The sequence below is a fragment of the Mytilus galloprovincialis genome, chromosome 9 (assembly GCF_965363235.1).
Source record: "Mytilus galloprovincialis chromosome 9, xbMytGall1.hap1.1, whole genome shotgun sequence".
NCBI classification, from domain to species: Eukaryota; Metazoa; Mollusca; class Bivalvia; order Mytilida; family Mytilidae; genus Mytilus; species Mytilus galloprovincialis.
In genome coordinates, this window is record NC_134846.1 from 51,751,500 (window position 1) to 51,774,389 (window position 22,890).

At 31.8% G+C, this 22,890-nt stretch overlaps 1 protein-coding gene across 11 annotated transcripts in view; it reads left to right on the forward strand.

Annotated features, from left to right (window-relative positions):
• The window catches only part of LOC143045245 (uncharacterized), a 99,452-nt gene that overhangs the window by 66,605 nt on the left and 9,957 nt on the right, over positions 1–22,890 (forward strand). For 10 of the 11 annotated variants that reach the window (XM_076217613.1, XM_076217614.1, XM_076217612.1 and 7 more), the window contains 7 exons: positions 10,063–10,146; positions 11,272–11,382; positions 12,275–13,109; positions 13,714–13,847; positions 16,790–16,944; positions 17,427–17,529; positions 18,269–18,345. In XM_076217613.1, the coding sequence (XP_076073728.1) occupies positions 10,063–10,146; positions 11,272–11,382; positions 12,275–13,109; positions 13,714–13,847; positions 16,790–16,944; positions 17,427–17,529; positions 18,269–18,345 (1,499 nt within the window). The remainder of the gene's footprint in view (positions 1–10,062; positions 10,147–11,271; positions 11,383–12,274; positions 13,110–13,713; positions 13,848–16,789; positions 16,945–17,426; positions 17,530–18,268; positions 18,346–22,890) is intronic. The other variant, XM_076217620.1, reaches the window with a different exon arrangement.

The window sequence follows — 22,890 nt, forward strand, 5'->3', positions numbered from 1 at the left end:
CAGTGAAAATCTAGAAGTTATTTGAATCTCTGAGATATGAATAAGGGAAGATTTTTGTTATATGCCAATGAAGCAGCAACAACCATCATTACACATACCGCTAAAAGTTACATTTAAATGCTCTTTTGCTAATTCTGAATTTTACTGATAACTTTGTACATGCATAGACATGCTGTTTTTTTTAGCTATCAAAAATGCCTCAATAGTCAGTGTCCAAAAATACTGCTATGTCCCATTATATAACACTTTTTTATTTTTAGTTTGACCTAAATTAATTTCCAGCCTTTTTGATTGATTTAAGCCTTCCAATTGATATTTTATCGTGTGTTTTCCTATGTTGTGAAGTTATACTATTGTCTCAGTAAAAGGGAGAAGGTTTTGTACCATAAAACATTTAATCCCGCTGCAAATGTTTGCACCTGTCCTAAGTCAGGAATCTGATGTACAGTAGTTGTCGTTTGTTTATGTAATTTATACATGTTTCCCGTTTTTCATTTTTTAGCTCACCTGACCCAAAGGGCCAAGTCAAGTGAGCTTTTCTTATCACTTGGCGTCTGTCGTCGTTAACTTTTACAAAAATCTTCTCCTCTGAAACTACTGGGCCAAATTTAACCAAACTAGGCCACAATCATCATTGGGGTATCTATAGTTTAAAAATGTGTCCACTGACCCGGCCAACCAACCAAGATGGCCCTCATGGGTAAAAATAGAACATAGGGGTAAAATGTAGATTTTGGCTTATAACTCTGTAACCAAAACATTTACAGCAAATTTGACGGGGTAAAATTGTTTATCAAGTTAATATCTATCTGCCCTGAAATTTTAAGATAGATCGGACAACTTGTTGTTGGGTTGCTGCCCTTAATTGGTAATTTTAAGGAAATTTTGCCGTTTTTGGTTATTATCTTGAAAATTATTATAGATAAAGATAAACTGTAAACAGCAATAATGTTCAGCAAAGTAAGATCTACAAATAAGTCAGCATGACTAAGATGGTCTGTTGACCCCTTAAGGACTTATTACCCTTTTACAGTCAATTTTTAACAATTTTTCGTAAATTTGTTATCTTTTACAAAAATCTTCTCCTCGGAAACTACTAAGATGAATTTAACCAAAGTTGTAAACAATCATCATTAGGGTATGTTGTTTAAAAATTGTGTTTGATGATCCCGCTCACAATTCAAGATGGCTATCATGGCTAATAATAGTACATAGGGTAAAATGCAGTTCTTGGCTCATCTATCTAAACCCAAAGCATTTCAAGCTAATCTTTCGAAAAACAAAATTGTTCATTATGTCAATTTCTGCCCTTAAATTTTCAGACCATAATAGGCAACCAGTTTTTGGGTTGCTACCCCTGAATTGGTAATTTTAAGAAAAAATTTCAGCTTTTGGTTATTATCTTGAATATTATTATAGATAGAGATAAACTGTAAACAGCAATAATTTACAGCAAAGTGGTCAATTGACCCCGTAAGGAGTTATTGCCCTTTATAATCAATTTTTATACGACCGCAAAATTTGAAAAATTTTTCGTCGTATATTGCTATTACGTTGGCGTCCTCGTCTGCGTCGTCGTCGTCGTCCGAATACTTTTAGTTTTCGCACTCTAACTTTAGTAAAAGTGAATGGAAATCTATGAAATTTTAACACAAGGTTTATGACCACAAAAGGAAGGTTGGTATTAATTTTGGGAGTTTTGGTCCCAACATTTTAGGAATTAGGGGCCAAAAAGGGCCCAAATAAGCATTTTCTTGGTTTTCGCACTATAACTTTAGTTTAAGTCAATAGAAATCTATGAAATTTTGACACAAGGTTTATGACCACAAAAGAAAGGTTGGGATTGATTTTGGGAGTTTTGGTTTCAACAGTTTAGGAATTAGGGGCCAAAAAAGGGCCCAAATAAGCATTATTCTTGGTTTTCGCACAATAACTTTAGTTTAAGTTAATAGAAATCAATGAAATTTAAACACAATGTTAATGACTACAAAAGGAAGGTTGGTATTAATTTTGGGAGTTTAGGTCCCAACAGTTTAGGAATTAGGGGCCAAAAAGGGACCCAAATAAGCATTTTTCTTGGTTTTCGCACCATAACGTTAGTATAAGTAAATAGAAATCTATGAAATTTAAACACAAGGTTTATGACCATAAAAGGAAGTTGGTATTGATTTTGGGAGTTTTGGTCCCAACAGAATAAGGGGCCCAAAGGGTCCAAAATTAAACTTTGTTTGATTTCATCAAAATTGAATAATTGGGGTTCTTTGATATGCCGAATCTAACTGTCATGACTGTGTATGTAGATTCTTAACTTTTGGTCCCGTTTTCAAATTGGTCTACATTAAGGTCCAAAGGGTCCAAAATTAAACTAAGTTTGATTTTGACAAAAAATGAATCAGTTAGGTTCTTTGATATGCTGAATCTAAAAATGTACTTAGATTCTTGATTATTGGCCCAGTTTTCAAGTTGGTCCAAATCGGGGTCCAAAATTAAACTTTGTTTGATTTCATCAAAAATTGAATAAATGGGGTTCTTTGATATACCAAATCTAACTGTGTATGTAGATTCTTCATTTTTGGTCCTGTTTTCAAATTGGTCTACACTAAAGTCCAAAGGGTCCAAAATTAAACTTAGTCTGATTTTAACAAAAATTGAAATCTTGGGGTTCTTTGATATGCTGAATCCAAAAATGTACTTAGATTTTTTATTATGGGCCCAGTTTTCAAGTTGGTCCAAATCAGGATCTAAAATTATTATATTAAGTATTGTGCAATAGCAAGTCTTTTCAATTGCACAGTATTGCGCAATGGCAAGAAATATCTAATTGCACAATATTGTGAAATAGCAAATTTTTTTTTAATTAGAGTTATCTTTCTTTGTCCAGAATAGTAAGCAAGAAATATCTAATTGCAAAATATTGTGCAATAGCAAGATTTTTTTTTAATTGGAGTTATCTTTCTTTGTCCAGAATCAACTTAAATCTTTGTTATATACAATATACAATGTATATTCACTTTTTACTACCAACTGATAAATTAAAATAATCTTTACCATTCAGTGATAACAAGCAGTTTTTTTTACATCTTAATATTTTATGATGTATTTAAATGAGTAGTTATTGTTGCAAACTCCATTAGAAATTTTAATTGAGATTAGTTTTGGAATAAGGGAAAGGGGGATGTGATTAAAAAAATTGGGTTCAATTTTTCTCATTTGAAATTTCATAAATAAAAAAGAAAATTTCTTCAAACATTTTTTTGAGAGGATTAATATTCAACAGCATAGTGAATTGCTCTAAGAGAAAACAAAAATTTTAAGTTCATTAGAACACATTCATTCTGTGTCAGAAACCTATGATGTGTCAACTATTTAATCACAATCCAAATTTAGAGCTGAATCCAGCTTGAATGTTGTGTCCATACTTGCCCCAACCGTTCAGGGTTCAACCTCTGCGGTCGTATAAAGCTACGCCCTGCGGAGCATCTGGTTAACAATTTTCATAAATTTTTTACAACATAATTTCCACTGAAACTACTGGACCAAGTTCATTATAGATAGAGAATTGTAAGCATCAAGAATGTTCAGTAAAGTAAATCTACAAACACATCACAATCACTAAAATACAATTTTGTCATGAAACCATCTGTGTCCTTTGTTTAATATGCAGATATACCAAGGTGAGCGACACAGGCTCTTTAGAGCCTCTAGTTTATATAGATTAGACCATTGGTTTTCCCGTTTGAATGGTTTTACACTTGTAATTTTGGGGCCCTTTATAGCTTGTTGTTCGGTGTGAACCAAGGCTCCATGTTGGAGGCCGTACCTTGACCTATAATTGTTTACTTTTATAAATTGTTATTTGGATTGAGAGTTGTCTAATTGGCACTCATACCACATCTTCCTATATCTATTGGCATCAAAAGTTCTGGTTTGTTAAAAGTGCTTCAATTTAGAAAGTAATATAATCTAGCCTTTTTTAATATTAAAGGTCAAAGTTCTATATGAAACTCAATGGCAGCTAATAAGTATGAAAATTAAAAAAGTTGAATCAAGAATTGTCATACTTTGATACAACTGTATGCCATGTTGTCAGCAAAAAATGTAATAAATAGGTTTCAAGGTCTGAAGGCAATTTATAGTTTGATATTATTAAAATATTATTAGATTTGGAATCTACCGATTACTTGGTTAGGATCTATGTAAATTGGACATTTTATAGTTTGACAAGTGCTATTTTGGAAGTTATCTCTGTGAGATCTATTTATCCAGTACTGAAAAGTCAAACTATTGTTTTTTACTGAAACAATCCTTGATTCTTCAAAGAGACAAATTAATGTCAGTCTGAGACATATATATTGTGTTCTATATCTAATAAGTAAAGTCAGTTAAGACAAAAGATGGAATGTTTCTGATCTGTTACATAATATGAATGTGTTATGAAATGTACTGTTCAGTGTTATAAGTAACAAACCTGTTTTGTAGATCATACAGTAAAATCTATATTTAAGGCAAGGATCTGTAATTTTAAAAACCCATTTAAAGAAAAAAGATTTTCTGTAATATAAATTACCATGAATTCCTTTAAATAACTTAATAGAGTCCTGTGTTTGCCCCAATATTTGCAATGTTTATGATAGTATGCTGTCTTCAAAGCAATGAATGACAGTACATGTATTTGTTTAAAAGGTTTCATCAGTTATTTAATTATTTTTTTTATACTACAAATGTTGACCTTGAAAAGAGTTTCAGATTTCTAGTATATAGTGTATAAGTCAGGACTCAAACATTACAGCATTAAGCATCTAGATAACTTTTCAGTATTCTATAACTAATGCCAAAGAAAATTTTCAAAGCCCTTATGATTTAAAATAGAAAACTTGATTTTTCCTTGAAACAATATATTTTGTGGTTTGCTTTCTGCACTACAGCATCTTTATGTTACTCTTAACTCATTTCATGATTTTCATGATATTGAATTCTTGCAACTGTTCAGTCTTTGATTATGCAAGTTAGATTTTCTTTAAGTATAATGGAGTCTTGTATTCCAGAAAAAACGAACTTGTTCTAAATTCTTCAGTTGTGTATTGTATGAATCATATTTTACAAATTTTGAAGAGGAGCCAAAGAAGTTAATTTGTTTATCTTATAATCAGTGTGGTCTGATGGGTTTGATTGACTTTTTAATTAGAAGTGATGTAAATATGATATAAACATGAAATAAACACTTGTAAGGGGAGATAATTCCTGGTACAGTTTGTTTGTCAAGAAAAAAATAAAAGAATGTGAATTCCTGTCATCATACATTTATAACTAGAATCAGTCAAGTTTGACTATGCAATGTGATTTGCAGTCACAAATATTTCATGTTTATATTGGAAAATATGAAGTCAAACTTTAAACCAATTAACATTTGAATTTTCAAGTGAGGGTCTGCTCAATAAAGTCAACAGTCCTGCATTCATATTTGTCTAACTTTGGTCAATTTTGATTGACTACATTTTCGTTGCCTAGAGATTCACAATAAATGTTTGTAATTAGGTCAGTTTCTATACAAAGCACACTTGTTGAGATTATTCAAGTAAGACCTTATATCTGATTGCAGTTTGTTTAATGAAGACTGACCATGACACACAGACTTTCAAATATTAAGTATGAATCTTTGCAATCATAATCAATTTTTCTTTAATGTCATTACTTTATTTTTTACTTCATTACACATTATGGTCATTATGAACTTATGGCAGGGTTCAGTTTAACATTAAAAGTTTATTTATCATAACTTTAATCTACATTTATGGAAATGTATAAATATGAATGAATTGAGCAATTTAATTGCATCTTTATAATTGCAATACCAAAAAAGTGGCTTTAAATCAAGTTATATGAATAACCTTTAGACATTTCTGTTTTTAGCTTTCTTCGTAAAGCTAAAAGCAACTGCAAAAGACTTGTCATAAAACTCTTCTGTTGAGTAATTGGTTTTTCTGGAATCGTTTGATATGGAAATTATTTAGCTCAGAATGGAAGAAATACGATCAGCAACAATAATTGTTTGGGCCATAAAGCAAGTTTTTTTTGTCGGATTTGAAATAAATTAGCAATCACATATTGATTAAAGAGGGACAAATATCATATGGAAGGTTTTATCCGTCTTCATAAAGTTGTAATAATTATTCTACGATTTACTGTTTCGTAATGTAAATTCTTTATTGATTGGTTTATATGATTGGTCCATGGACTTCAAATAAATATGTTTTATTTGCTAGAGGCATAACAAATTATAGAAAAGGATTTTTCTAGTACACAAATGTATTAGAATTGTAAAGATTTGAAGTATTTGTGCCTTTCTTTGTCAAGTTGTCATAATGCAAGGATTTTTTGGTTCCTTCTGTTGGCCTCCTTGTGGATGTAGATCAGCCAAAAAAAGTAATGAAAGTGATGGTAGGTGGCTTTTAAAATACATTTTATATATATCGACGTGTTAGAAATTGAAGAAAAAGATATTGAAAACTTATTAAATTGTCAAGGTTTTAAAACTATGAAATTGCTGAAATAAACAGAGTGATAAAATGTTGATTTAGATAGAAAAATATATTCACATTCAGAATTAAGAGTTACTACCCTTTTAAGCAGTTAGCTCATTTTTCTTTCCATTTATTTATTTCTAATTAAGTGAATAGATACTTTGAAGATTCTTTAGTTTTAAATAAAGTTGAACATTTTTTGTGTGATTTTGATTCTAGAATGGCCTTAAATTGATAAAATGAAAAATACAATCTCTGGTAAGAGAGACAACTCTTGCAAGTTCTAGAAATGGGATAACTAAAGATTGATTGTTGTTAATCAAAAATATGAAATCGTAGATGATGGTGTAGGAAGTTCTTGATTTTGACTGGTTCAATTTTCAGGAAATCATTCAGTTTGTAACTATAAGATTTCAGTTTTAGTTAAGAATGTTATTTGTGCCTCATAATAATCCTTTATTTGACAGTTATTTCCACCAAATTTATGTAAATGAAACTGGTAGGAGATGGATGATTTTTAAAGTTGATAGATATCAATCTGTACCTGTATAAGCTTTAACATGCATTTCATTTGTTTTATTTCAAAGATTTACACTATATCTAAAAAGGGGGTATTATTTAAAAATCTATTTTGCTTGATATAGTCCTGTATTCTTTGATAAGCAGTGATGTAGCCTAGTTAAGCATAGATCTTATGAATACTTCAAGGTTTGTTGCAGTTGTATAAAGATAGAGAATTTGTAATACATGCAGTTTATCTTTTATATTTCATATTAATGGATGTTCTATAATGTATGATTATTGTAAGACAGAACTTGTGTGACACAATATGAATCATAATTATGCAAAAATTTATCATATGTGCAAATTATGATGTAAAATACAGAGAAATAGAGAAAATAATGTATTTTGGATGTATAATCGTGACTTAATAGTTAATCTTTTTGTGGTGAGAGCTAGGTGCCAAATTCTGTACAGAATGTTGGGTGTAGTACGTAATCTTGTGTGGTTTGTTACAACAGATAGTTAGTGTTAGGTCAAGTAGTTTAGAAAAAAACAAGGTATTATATAGAACAGAAATTATTAATGAAAATGGAATAACTCCTTTTTCTTTATCGGCCAAATTTGTAAAATGCATTGTCCTACAGAAAAAAACATTTGCATAAATTTTTCTTCTGAAATTTGCATAAATTGTTCTTTTGAAATAGAAAATCAGCCAAAAGTAAAAATCCAAAATATGCTAAAGTATAGATATATTTTCTGGGGCCTCTGTGGGTAGTCGTCTACAAGTTAAACTACTGTATCACTGGCCTTCAAACACTAAGGTGATATTGAACCCCACATGGCAGGTACACTAGACTCCAATCTTACCAGTAATTAGCTAGTTTTGGCAATTTTCTTTCTGGTGGTCATGGTTCTCTCTGGGCACCCTCGCTTCCTCCAACAAGAAAAACAGACAGCCACAATATAGCTTAAAGTGCAGAAAGTTCAGTTAAACATCAACAATCAATCAGTGACTTAAAGTAAAAAGAAAAAAATCAACAAAAAAATAACTTTCAGTAATACCTTACACTTTAGTTCAATTTTCCTGATTTGGGCCTAAGCTCCATCTACACTTATGGGTAATGTTATATCTCTGACAATATATAGACAACAAAACTATTAATTAATCTCTTAACCTTGCATCTTTAATATAACTAAAACTACAATGTTATAATAAGTATGAGAACAGAAAAGTACGGTAAATTCAGAAATTATTGCGAGGTTTTTATTACTGCGAAAAATGCGACAGAGTTGTAAACACAATAATTTAAACTCACATTTTGAAATATTTTATATGAATTAAACAGGGTTTTTCTCAAAATCGTAAAAAATTAAATAGCATTTAAGTCTATAATGACAAAATCGCAATAATAAATGCACGCAATAATTTCTAAATTTACAGTATTGAACTTTTTGGCAGCAAACTTCATTTAGGCTGTTTTCATGAATTCTGTTTTTATGAAGATGACTAAATAATTCTGTAAAAAAGTAAAAGTGCAAAGATGTGTGGGCTTCAAGTAATAATTGTTATGTAAGTCAATATAAATGTAATTCCGAGAACTAAATGAGATGATGATATACTGCATTGGACATGTATTGGCAATTGAGTCATTCTAAAGCATTGAATTACAGACTTAGATCCAGATACATCACAAGATTATATATCTGTTGCCCACATCATAAACTGGAAATGCACAATTGCTTGAGCTGCAGTGATAATTTGTTTCCAGTTCTTTATCTGATTTCAGTTATTTTCCATTGTAGCTTTGGGGGCATTAAGTTTTACCCTTGTCTGTTCATCCTTCAGGCAGGATGTCCATGTACGTCCATACATCCTTAAATTGGTTTCCATTTTACAATTTACTGTATGTTTGTCTCAACGAAATTTTATGAATCTTATACACAATGCTTATTACCACAAAACTCAGATCAAGTTTAAGTTTGGGTCGTGTCACTTTTACTGTTCTTGAGTTATGTCCCTATTATATATAACGTTATGTGCTAGCTGGGGCATTATCTGAGTGTGTCCCATTTCTATTTATTTATTAAAAAGTTGTTTGGCTGATAAGAGCTGTGAGAAGAGGACTTTTTTGTAAGGGTGGAGATATTTTCTGATGAATTATGGTTTTCTAACTATGTAAACTATAGAAAATTTTCTCAAATTTTTAGCCAGAATATTACTCTAATACTTGTTGTAAACTTTTTTTTTACAATCAACATGTTTAATGGTTATTATCAGTTCTTTATAGGTCAAAATTAAATTACAACATGCATTGTTATTCATGATTTTTTTTTTAGCCTTCCCCTTTATTTGCTCATTTATATCTATATGTTAATGTATGTGACGATAATAAAACCTAGCATAGTGTTTAAAATCATTAGAGAAAGTCATTCCAACTTTGTATTCAGTATGATATGATATTTCTTTCAATATTTGAAATGCTCGATCAGCAAGCAATTTGTTAGGAGTGAAAATATTCAACTCTTTAAAGTAGCGAAATATTGTATCATACTCTTTACAGTGATCAAATCTTTATATTATCTAACGTGTACAAATTGTAAGATTGTTATATTAACTGAAAGTAGAATTTTAGCCAGCATATTGTACTTTTTTGCAACCTTTTCCTTACTATGCCAAATTAAAATAAAACTGATTTTCCTTATTACATCTGGTAGATACTAGCTTTAATTGAATTTTCACGAAATAGAATTTGATTTTCTCCCAAGTTAGCCTTTATTATGTTAGTGACAACCAGTTAAATTTCTCCACTAGAGTATGAATTGAAATCTTATAGAAAAAATATTTTGGTAAACGATTAACTGATGAAAGCATTGCTATTAACTAGATTAGAGAAAAGGAATTGATCAATATTTGCAATCATTTGGGGGAAAAAATTCTCTTAACTATGCTTCCTTACTAACTTGTCCGTCAAATGCATTTGTTAAAAAACCCACATAATAAAACTATGTTATTTAATGTCCATTCATCTTAATTTAGGTGGCATGTCTGATGAATTCTCAAAGAAAATGCAACAATGGGAAGATTTAAAGACTAAACGATCACCATCAGCAGTCTTGAAAGGTACACAATTAAAAATAGAATTTGAGCAGTTTAATCGAAAAATAAGAAGATGTGGCAATGACACAACTCTCCACCAGAGACCAAATGATATAGAAGGTAACAACTATAGGTCACTGTACAGGCTTCAACAATGAGCAAACCTCATACCTCATAGTCAGCTATAATTTTAGTTACTAGTGAATGTATAATTTGTTTGAATATGAAACTGAAATCACTAGATCACAAACATAGGAGAATGGACTAAGCTTGAAAAGACAGTAAGGTAAAAGGATGGAAGCATATATTAAAAAGGTCAAACAGACAGTTGACTACTGGTAATTTAGGACTGTTGGATAATTGAAAGTTGTAAGCTACATACCCGTAGCCAGGGGGGTTCGAATGAACCCCCCTCCCCTCCCTTGAAAACAAATGATGACTATTAAAGTCAACATTCTGTTCAAATTGTGACTGTTAAAGTCGAGTTTTTGAGACCAAATAACCCCCCTTTGGAAATTCCTGGCTACAGGCCTGAGCTACCAGTAAAAAGTTGCAAACCAAAATGTAAATAGCATATAGTAGACATTTTTAGGGACACACTTTAGATAAGCTCTAAAGTATAGCCCATTTTGGCTGCAGCGTTTATATTCCTTTTATGCAAAAATATTACACCTGATCATTGTGACCAATAATCTTCGTTATAGCACACATTATTCAGTGTAATTTTACTACACATCTTTTAGTTGTAGCAGGACTTAGTAAATTAGAATTTGATTTCCTGCAGGATTAATTTATGGTATATCTATATTTATTATTTGGACACAAGTACTGACCTTGCAGGCTTTTAGTAGAATAAATGTTGGTACCAAATAGATCTCCATTGAATTGTATGGAATTTTATATATATCTTGAAACAAGAGTGAATATTGTATGTTCTATATGATTGAATGAAATGTCTAAATACTGGTACATATTGGTTTTTGTTGCAGAAAATTATGTCAGAATGAAGAATACATTTTGGCTTTTATACAAAAAAGCTCAGAGATAAAGGGTCATTGTGACCTCCTTACAGTTTCAGATGTAAATTGTATACTCATTCATTTTTTTGTAAAACAAAAATTAAACTTTGTTAAAACTTGTTTTTTTCAGCGGATTCCAGTGATGTTAGTGATGGAGTGTTTTCATCTGATAGTTTTGGACCCGTTTCTCCCGAATTTCAAAAGAAGATGGATGATTGGGAAAGATCCAAAAGCATTAAATGTAAATATGTATGAAATGTACAATATAAAATGCATACTTATACATGTAGGTTATTGAATGTGACATAATTATTTGGATAGCTATATGATATTTTCTGATATTTATATAAATGCAGGCAGATGAGAAGATTATCACATTCTATAAGTGCACATTCAAAAAAGAAAACTTTTGTCATTTTGTATGACCTGTTTGGATTGTTTACCGATCTTTATCATTCTGATGTGTCAACATATTTTTGTCTCATTTTGACAGAATTAAATGGGAAGACTTATGAATGCCATTGCAGGGGCTGTGCATCAAAATCTTTGTTACTAATTTCAAATTAATAACATTTTGTATGCAGTTGTAAAAGCATTACCATGTCTCATTTTCATGGAGATATTCTGGACCAGCTTCTTAAAGTTTATTCTTATTAGTTGGGAATATGATTTTTGTATGGTCAATAAAGGGTGCTTAAGTGCTAGCATTGAGAGGTTTTAACCAGATAATAATAAAACATATATGTTTCCTTTCATTTACATTAAAACACTTGTTTAATTTATCATAGCATATTTAGAAAGATTATTAAGTTGTCATTATTGTATTGTTCTGAAGTGACAGCTTTCCTCTTTTGAGCGTGGGAAATAACTGATTAGCTTTAAGGCACGTTGCGAAAGAAGATAAATGGTCATTCAATTAATGTTTGCTTTGGTTGATTCCCTTACAAATTCAATTTTGCCGAACTCTTGTTACGTAAGATTTGTTGTTTGATACTTTGTGAAGTTTAATAATCAAACAGTACTGGGTAATCTTTATTGATTAGAACTGCTTAATTTACAATTTCATTGCGGTAAAATAAATTTCTATAACCACGTCATGTAGTATTTCAAACTATGATATCTTTGTATTGTAGCCACCTCATCCAAGAAATTGTTTCTAGAAGAAAAATCGGAAACTGATCTCCCAGTGTCACGTGACGTGTCACCTGACGGGACCTCAACTCCGTTAGAGATCTCGTTACAATCAATCAATGTAGATGACATGCAAAAAAAGTTGTCAGATAGTTTTTCCCGTAAAATGGAAGAATGGGAAAGGCGGAAGTATAGGAAGGATGGTACCAGTCCAACACTTGATCGTAAAGATAGTGGAGGAAGACTGATGAAAAAAGAAGATCGCCAAAAATCCAGAAAGTCCAAAATTGAGAAAGATCGAGAAAAACTTGGCAAAATGAGAGGAAGAGAAATGAGACGTGTGGAAATAGAACAACAAAAATTAGAAAAAGAAAAAATGAAAATTGAAAAAGAACGATTGAGAGCGTTGGAAAGGGAGGCAAGAATTGAAAAAATGAAAGGTCGTTTGAGTCAACCTGATATGGATGCCAAGGTCAAAAGCCCAATTTTAGCTCCCCTTGCAGAATACAAAGTGACTACTGACTTTGCCAGAAAATTACATGAATGGGAAATGCGTAAAGGGATTTCTTCGGTTTCTATGGCAACATATTATGAATCACAGCTTCGACATGCAGATCATTTACAGCAAGCAGACTATTCTGGACAAAAGGACAGTGATGATGAACTGGCATGGAATGAACCTAAGACGGTCAAAGGTCAAAAACCACCACCTTTGACCTTACAGCCTTGTTTAGATTCCCCAGAGGAGACCTCACCTGGTGCAAGGTCATCAGATGCTAGTTTTGATGATAATACATCCATTACTATGGAGAGTATGACAGAAAACAATATCAAAAGGTAACAATTGCTGTTTATCAACCCAGTGTGAAATAACCCCTTAACATAAATTGTATCCCTATGTGGAATTTATCAAAAAGATAGGGATATTTGTGTGAGACCAAAAATTAAACCACAAAAATAATTCACAAAGTTTGCTATTTAATATATGTATTACACATTGCTCTCAGAATGTGAAATGTGAAAATTTATAGCCTGAGTTTCAATTTGAGCTATCACAGATCAAATCACTGATTTTCAATGGCTACACAGAACTCAAATTTCTTGATGAATTCATAAAAGAACAAACTTTTCTTGTCAAAGAGTCATCCATACATCTGAAATGACCATATATATAAAGTCTATTACCTTAGACCTTTATCCATTGTACAAAAAATAATGATAAGTGATCAGTGGTTCTTTTGGTTTTACTTGGCTTCCTTCACCATTAAAAAAACTAACCTCTATGATATAACCAAGCGTGCTCAGAGTGGAGTTTCACCAACAAACCATCAATCGTAAATTATTATTTTAAAATTATGCAATTTGAAAAACAAGCAGCCAAAATCATAGTGAAAGTTTTAGTGATCATGTTTTAATATAAGATTACTTGTATTATTTAAAGTTTGGAGACAGCCAATGTGTCATTAGTAGAAGAACTCCATGCCAAAGAACTAGAATATGAAGCTCTGCAAGAGGAAGTCCAAGATCTCAATGAAAAAGTTAATAGTGCTAGAGTTCAACATTCCAAAGAAATAGGTTAGTCATTCTGTGGAACTGACACATTTAACACCTGGAAACTAGCCTACAAATGTTAAAGAAAAAGATGAAGCATTTTTACATGACCACAAAAATAAATTTTTTGGTCGTATATTGGTATCACATTGGCGTCGGCGTCCGTTTTCGGCATCCAAAGACTTTTGGTTTTCGCACTATAACTTTAGTATAAGTGAATATAAATCTATAAAATTTAAACACAAGGTTTATGACCATAAAAGGAAGGTTGAGATTGATTTTGGAAGTTTTGGTCCCAACAGTTTGGGAATTAGGGGCCAAAAAAGGCCCAAATAAGCATTTTCTTGGTTTTTGCACTATAACTTTAGTTTAAGTAAATAGAAATCTATGAAATTTTGACACAAGGTTTATGACCACTAAAGAAAAGTTGGGATTGATTTTGGGAGTTTTGGTCCCAACAGTTTAGGAATTAGGGCCCAAAAAAGGGCCCAAATAAGCATTATTCTTGGTTTTCGCACAATAACTTTAGCATATGTAAATAGAAATCAATGAAATTTAAACACAAGGTTTATGAACACAAAAGGAAGGTCAGGATTGATTTTAGGTCTCAATAGTTTAGGAATTAGGGGCCAAAAAGGGACCCAAATAAGCATTTTTTTTGGTTTTCGCACCGTAGCTTAAGTATAAGTAAATAGAAATCTATGAAACTTAAACACAAGGTTCAATATGACCATAAAAGGAAGGTTGGGATTGATTTTGGGAGTTTTGGTCCCAACAGTTTAGGAAAAAGGGGCCCAAAGGGTCCAAAATTAAACTTTGTTTGAATTTTTCAAAAATTGAATAATTGGGGTTCTTTGATATGCCAAATCTAACTGTGTATGTAGATTCTTAATTTTTGGTCCCATTTTCAAATTGGCCTACATTAAGGTCCAAAGGGTCCAAAATTAAACTTAAGTTTGATTTTAACAAACATTGAATTCTTGGGGTTCTTTGATATGCTGAATCTAAACATGTACTTAGATTTTTGATTATTGGCCCAGTTTTCAAGTTGGTCCAAATCGGGGTCCAAAATTAAACTTTGTTTGATTTCAACAAAAATTGGATTCTTGGGGTTTTTTGATATGCTGAATCTAAACATGTACTTAGATTTTTGATTATTGGCCCAGTTCTCAAGTTGGTCCAAATTGGGGTCCAAAATTAAACTTTGTTTGATTTCAACAAAAATTGGATTCTTGGGGTTTTTTGATATGCTGAATCTAAACATGTACTTAGATTTTTTATTACGGGCCCAGTTTTCAAGTTGGTCCAAATGGTGGTCTAAAATTAAACTTTGTTTGATTTCAACAAAAATTGTATATATGGGGTTCTTTGATATATGCTTAATCTAACCATATATTTAGATTTTTGATGTTTGGACCCGGTTATCAGATTGGTCCATATTAAGGTCTAAAGGGTCAAAAATTGAACTTTATTTGATTTCATCAAAAATTGAATTCTTGGGGTTCTATGATATGCTGAATCTAACCATGTATTTAGATTTTGGATATTGGACCATAATAGGTAATGTCCAATTTGAAATTTAAAGTTTTAAAGTTTAAGTTCTTAGACCACATTCATTATGTGTCAGAAACCTGTGTTGTGTCAACTATTTAATCACAATCCAAATTCAGAGCTGTATCAAGCTTGAATGTTGAGTCCATACTTGCTCCAATGTTCAGGGTTCAAACTCTGTGGTTGTATAAAGCTGCGCCCTGCGGAGCATCTGGTTAGACTTGGTACACAAAGTTGCAGAGACTAGACTTTGGCATGCTCTTTCCTACGGAGTGGTCAACCATTTTTTAGTTTTTTATTACAACTAATGATAGGTCAATAGTATTTTATATGCAGTTGTAATAGTATTAGCACATCTCATTACTGTAGAGATTATTTCGCCTTGCATTTTTGTCATGGTATATTGACGTTAATACTATTTTAAATTTTAAGTTTGTGATATGGTCCATTCATTCATTTCCGTGGGTATCAATTTTCATGGATTAGGGAAAACTTGCATGTTTGTGGATATTTAATTTCATAGTTTAGCAAAAGTCTCCATATAAGCATATAGAAAAATTTGTCATTTGTTCCCCTGTATCCACGAAATCCATTAAAATTGGTATCCAAGGAATAAAATTGGTATCCAAGGAATACAAATAAATCCACAGTAAAAGGGAGCCAAAATAGTTTTGTTTGGTAAGCAGCTGTATTAGCATTAACACATTCATTTCCATGGAGATTATAGGGCCATGTCCCCTGGTTAATTGACTTTGAAACTTCTGCATTGTTTACATGTTAAAGTTTCTGATTTGGTCAGTTTAATATTGTTATACAGTTGCTATAGCACTGGTGTATTCACAGAGATTATTGAGGCTGTACCTTGAAGTCATGGTTCTTTGACTATGAAGGTTATGCATAGTTTGCATGTTAATGTAATGCTGCTTTTATTTCAACATTTGCATTTTACTATCAACACTACATACAGGCCAGACACAGTTTATCTTATTTATTGCAACAATTGAATGTGAACTATTCAGGGGTTTCATTATCTTTCGTGTTGACCGGTACATTCCTATTTGTAGGTGGTACTTTACAATGTATTCAATGAACATCTTATATAAAAATTCCTGAATTCAGGCGGTACTTATCAGTAGCATAAGAGGGTAAAAGTACCGGGTACCGCCTCCTAATGAATGGCCTGACTATTTATTATTGATGATAGAAATTATATCTTTTTATTTGCTTGCTTTTCATTATTTATTTTTCTAAATACTAACACATCTTACCAAGTTTTTACTTTGCACAATTTTCACACATGCATATATTCTTTATTTATCTTGTCTAATCATAGATATTTTTTTCATTTGAGCACCTATCTTTTATAACACACTACTAATTTACTAATAGTTTCTTGAATGTGTGTCTTCCTACAGACCAATATAAGAAAGAAATTCTTGCAGGTGGAACAACTGCCCAGGTGCCAAAATTAACACAAGAAATGAGTAGCAAACTCGCAGAGCTTGAGTTGAAAATCCATGAGTTGCAGAGTTTTGGTGACAACCTGGCTCAAAAAATGGAAAGTGCTGCTGTAAGTCCAGTTCAAATTAGGCTCAGAATTTCACACCGGTCAAATTTATATATAACAAAACTCTCATGGCAAAATTGTGACTAAAATCACAAAGGCCTGCATTACACTGAAAAAAAATTAACAGAAAAGAAATATGAACATTTAGTTGATAAAGAATATACATTGTATTTTCAATGAAAATGATCAGCTGAAATAGGTGTATTTTGCCTCATCAATTTTGTTATTAGACATACTTTTTAAAAGCAATACTTTAGACAAATCAAAATTTTTGGTTGATTCATTTTAAATGGAAATTAAAAGTGGAAGTTAAAAAATCATCCTTAGATAAGTACTGTATCTGCATGGTTCATACAAAATATGACATAACATTGAAAAAGATATTATAAAAACACAGAAAAAAGTACATGCATATGTTTTTAGTGAAAACTATTGGCACAAAAGTGGTACATTTCTTTAATTTTCCTTATAACTTTTTACTTCAGATGTGTAAATGGCAGAGTATAGAAGGAGAAGAAAAGGTCACGACACGTTTGGTAGAACTTTTAGAAAAGATGAGATTGATGTTGTATAAAGCTTCACAAACAGGTTTGGTGATATGTTGTTCTCCATAAAAAATCCTATATTAGATTTGAAATGAGTATATATTTTTTCAGACTTACAGAATTTAAGGTGGTACCCAACACTTTCACTAAAATTAATTTGGCTCGTTTAATTTTCATAAAATTTTGTCAAAGTATTTGCTTTGACCCTTTAACAAAAATATAAAATTTCAAAAATTTTGAACCAACCGTTTTGTCAGAAAAATTACACTGGTTATATAGCAGTTTGACAAACACCAATTTTGATCATTGAGAAACTTAATATTCCCTTTACAACACAACGTAATTAAAACGTTAAGCTGACTTTACAGAGTTATCTCCCTGTAGTGTTAGGTACCACATTAATCATGAATATGTTTATCTCCTATTACATGTAGTACAATTTCCATATGTTGATCTCTGAATACCTATATTTACACTGACGAAAGCATATGGAAGAAACACTGATAGAGCTGTCAAGGTTGCTCATTGTTGGTTAACTTATTTCAATTCAGCAGAGTAACACAAATGGAATTAAAAAAAAACATTGAAGTAAGAAGAATATTATCTCCAGAAGGCATAAATGTATTAACACTTACTACATAATCTCACTTTTATTTGGCTTGTTCATTAGAGATTAAAACAATGGATTTAATATATATTTGAATATATTAGAATAAAATATTGTATACTATCATTTTGTAAGTTATTATTTAGACATTAGACACTCTGTTATCTATTTACAGAGGAATTAACACAGAAATCGTCAGCACTTTATACTTTTGAAAAATTGTACAGCCAAGCCATGCAGTTACAAGTTCAGGTTGGTATTGTAGAAGTGGAAACATTCATCGTATCTGTCCATCAAATGTTTAGGTTGGTATTGTAGGAGAAGTGGAAACATTCACCGTATCTGTCCATCAAATGTTCAGGTTGGTATTGTAGGAGAAGTGGAAACATTCACCGTATCTGTCCATCAAATGTTTTGGTTGGTATTGTAGGAGAAGTGGAAACATTCACCGTATCTGTCCATCAAATGTTTAGGTTGGTATTGTAGGAGAAGTGGAAACATTCACCTTATCTGTCCATCAAATGATTAGGTTGGTATTGTAGGAGAAGTGGAAACATTCACGGTATCTGTCCATCAAATGTTTAGGTTGGTATTGTAGGAAAAGTGGAAACATTCACTGTATCTGTCCATCAAATGTTCAGGTTGGTATTGTAGGAGAAGTGGAAACATTCACCTTATCTGTCCATCAAATGTTTAGGTTGGTATTGTAGGAGAAGTGGAAACATTCACGGTATCTGTCCATCAAATGTTTAGGTTGGTATTGTAGGAGAAGTGGAAACATTCACCGTATCTGTCCATCAAATGTTTAGCTTGGTATTGTAGGAGAAGTGGAAACATTCACCGTATCTGTCCATCAAATGTTTAGGTTGGTATTGTAGGAGAAGTGGAAACATTCACCGTATCTGTCCATCAAATGTTAGGTTGGTATTGTAGGAGAAGTGGAAACATTCACTGTATCTTTAGGTTCTTATTGTAGGAGAAGTTGAAACATTCATCGTATCTTTAGGTTGGTATTGTAGGAGAAGTTGAAACATTCACCGTATCTGTCCATCAAATGACTATTTCTGCAAATTACAAGTAATGCTTAGCACTGTTTCCTTTGAATTTTATGCCCCACCTACGATAGTAGAGGGGCATTATGTTTTCTGGTCTGTGCATCCGTTCGTCCGTTCGTTCGTCTGTTCGTTCGTCCCGTTTCAGGTTAAAGTTTTTGGTCAAGGTAGTTTTTGATGATCAACTTGAAACTTAGTACACTTGTTGCTTATGATATGATCTTTCTAATTTTAAAGCCAAATTAGACTTTTGACCCCAATTTCACAGTCCACTGAACATAGAAAATGAAAGTGCAAGTTTCAGGTTAAAGTTTTTGGTCATGGTACTTTTTGATGAAGCTGAAGTCCAATCAACTTGACACTTAGTACACTTGTTGCCTATGATATGGTCTTTCTAATTTTAAAGCCAAATTAGACTTTTGACCCCAATTTCACGGTCCACTGAACATAGAAAATGAAAGTGGGAGTTTCAGGTTAAAGTTTTTGGTCAAGGTATTTTTTGATGAAGTTGAAGACCAAACAACTTGAAACTTATTAAACATGTTCCATATGGTATGATCTTTCTAATTTTACTGCCAAATTAAATTTTTTACCCAATTTTACGGTCCATTGAACATGGAAAATGATAGTGCAAGTGGGGCATCCGTGTACTTAGAACACATTCTTGTTTTTTCATTTATTGATCATCATCAGTTAGGCTGTTGTTTAACATCCATGTACTTTGGTCTCTTGTGGATGGTTGTCTAATTTGCAATCATACCACATCTCTCTTTTATGTTTGTAATTTTTAATTTTTATGGCCCCACAATGAAGTTGTCTGTGCCATATAGACTCTTGTCTGTCATTCCGTCATTCCGCGACAAACAATTATACAGAGTTTTTTTCTAAACGCCTTCAGATATTGGGCTGATTTTTGGTATGTGAGTTAACCATGATGAGTTACAGATCAAGTTTAAGTTTTGTTCCGCTCCGCTAATTTTTACCGAAATTACAGGCTTTGGACTTTGATAAATTGTTGAAAATCACAGTTATACAGACTTTTTTCTAAACGCTTTCAGATATTGGGATGATTTTTGGCATGTAAGTTAACCAATATGAGTTACAGATACAGTTTAAGTTTTGTTCAGCTTGGGTAATTTTTGTTGATATTACGAGCTATGGACTTTGATAAATTGTTGAAAATCACAGTTATACAGATGTTTTTCTAAACGCTTTCAGATATTGGTCTGATTTTTGGTATGTAAGTTACCCATGATGAGTTACAGATTAGTTTAAGATTTGTTCTGCTCGGCTTATTTTTTTCTGTAATTACGTGCTTTGGACTTTGATAAATTTTTTAAAATCACAGTTATGCGGCCCTTTTTTCTAAATGCTTTCAGATATTGGGCTGATTTTTGGTTTCTGAGCTAACCATGATAAGTTACAGATCAAGTTTAAGTTTCGTTACACTCCGTTTATTTTTGCCAAAATTAAGGGTTTTACAACTTTGAAAATTGTTGATACAGTTATACAGACTTTTTTTCTATACCCCTCCAGATTTACTGATTTTTGATATGTGAGACTACCATCATGTTTGTATCCACATGTAATATTGAAATTGCAGATTTTTCAACCTTCTGAGACGGGGCCATTCGTGTCGCTGTGACACATCTAGTTACATACTGATAGTATGCGAGTTCATTCACAGCTTCTGAAAGTTTCTTTATTGTACAATAGAATTTTACTATCATTTCAGAAGAGTACTCACATTATTTTTACAAATAATTCACTTTTGATAAATAACATCTCTTAAAAGGGTTCATTTCCTGATTACAAATATGTTATATGTATAACATTATCATTGATTTTTCTCCTTCTTCAAAAGACAGTACACAAAACGGGATGAAAAGTTATGATTAAATCAAAAGAACCTTCAATAATCATTTCAGCATTGCATAGAAATTATTGAGTTTTGATTATAGAATGTAAACAATACTGATAGCATTGTTAATAAATATATCGAAATCAAAATTAAATTAGCAAACCATTGATTCGTTGATGTTGATGGTAACTATGTTTTGGCATGGAATTCTCTTTTCTACATATAAAGCAATTATTTCATTATGGACATATTTTACATGCTATATTCAAATGAAAATCATGTGATAGCAAATGTTCCATATGAACTGATGCTATAATATTTAACTGAATGAAAAGTATAAAGGAGTACTCGTCTGATGAAAGCAAGGTGTTTTAGTAACTGAATAAAATTTTTATCAATAGCAAGTGCATTTTACAGCAAAATCATAAGTAAACAAATTATTTTTTGGTTTGTTTTACCAATAGCAAACTGCTAAGAACTTTTTAATATATAAATAGCATTTTTTCCTGGTTTTTTGTTTGTTTATTGACTATATTGACTATAATTTAAAACTACTAGTTTGAATAAGCACTTGTCTAATTAGGATTTTGAATATAAAATTGTGTTTTCAAAACTTCTAACCAAATTCTGTATCTATAGTTAGGACATTGTTTCACATCTTTTGTATCATAATGCTGGCTGTATATACTTTATCAACAGTGATCATTAGCCCGTCAACACTGAGGTTGAGAGTTCAAATCCCTCTCGTGAGGGGGGATAGGACCTTTGTCAGGACTCCTGGATCGGGTGTCTTTTTAAGCTCAGGATTTCAGATTTAAACCCTTTCTGGATCTGGGAATTCTTTTTTCAAATTTATGGATGTAGGGATTTAAATTAATTTAAATTCGGGACCTTGGGATTTCGTGTTTTTAAACCCAGGAATTCTGGGATCAGGACCTCTCCTACCCCCCTCTCTCATGGCAAAATATGATTGACTCCAATCCTAATTGAATAAGATTGCTTGTTATCCTGCCAAATATCTAAGTTCTCCCTGCCTTCCCCACAAATAAAACTGTCCTCTATCACATTGCCAAGAGAGCTGAAACTGGTGTTCAACACCAACAGTCAATCAATCAATGTGGTCACATGCCTCATAATTGTAAGGGAGAAGTAATAATAAAATTCTCTTACATCAGATTATATCTGTACTATCAATTTCCTACTGCAAAAATAAACATTGACCATATTGATTCTGTAATAAAAGTCAACTTTATGATTATATCATCAGTTTTGGTGTTAAGCAAATAACAATCAATCAATAAATCTTTGTATCGGTGAAATCGGCACCTATAAGTCATATTTTCTTCTACTACTTTACAGTACATTAATGAATAACACATAAGCAGACCACAAAAATCTATAACAAAATTATTGTTTTCAATTTCAAAGTGTAAGTCACTAATTTGATAATGGTATTATATAATATAAGCCAGAAATAGCATTTTTTTCCATTTGGACAGTCTTCTTCGCTTAAACTACTTGCAGCCAAGTGAGAATGTTTTTAGTGCATCAATGTATTAAAGGAAAATCAAATTACACATAGATCATTTATCTTTTGTGGGGGGATGATGCAAAGGTTTTTTTATACGAACAGGTGTTATATGCATTTGTCGTAGCGGAGGGAGTTTTAAGTTTTACCCTTGTCTGTCTAGGATCCAAAATTAATTTCAGTTCTTTAATTTTAGTTTATCAAAACCAAATGTTATGAAACTTATAAACAATGCTTAATACCACAAAACATAAATCAGGATTGAATTTGTATGGTGTCCATTTTACCTTTCTAGAGTTATGCCCCTTTACAAAAAGAAAAATTGCTGAATTTTCATTTCCATTCTCCAACTATAG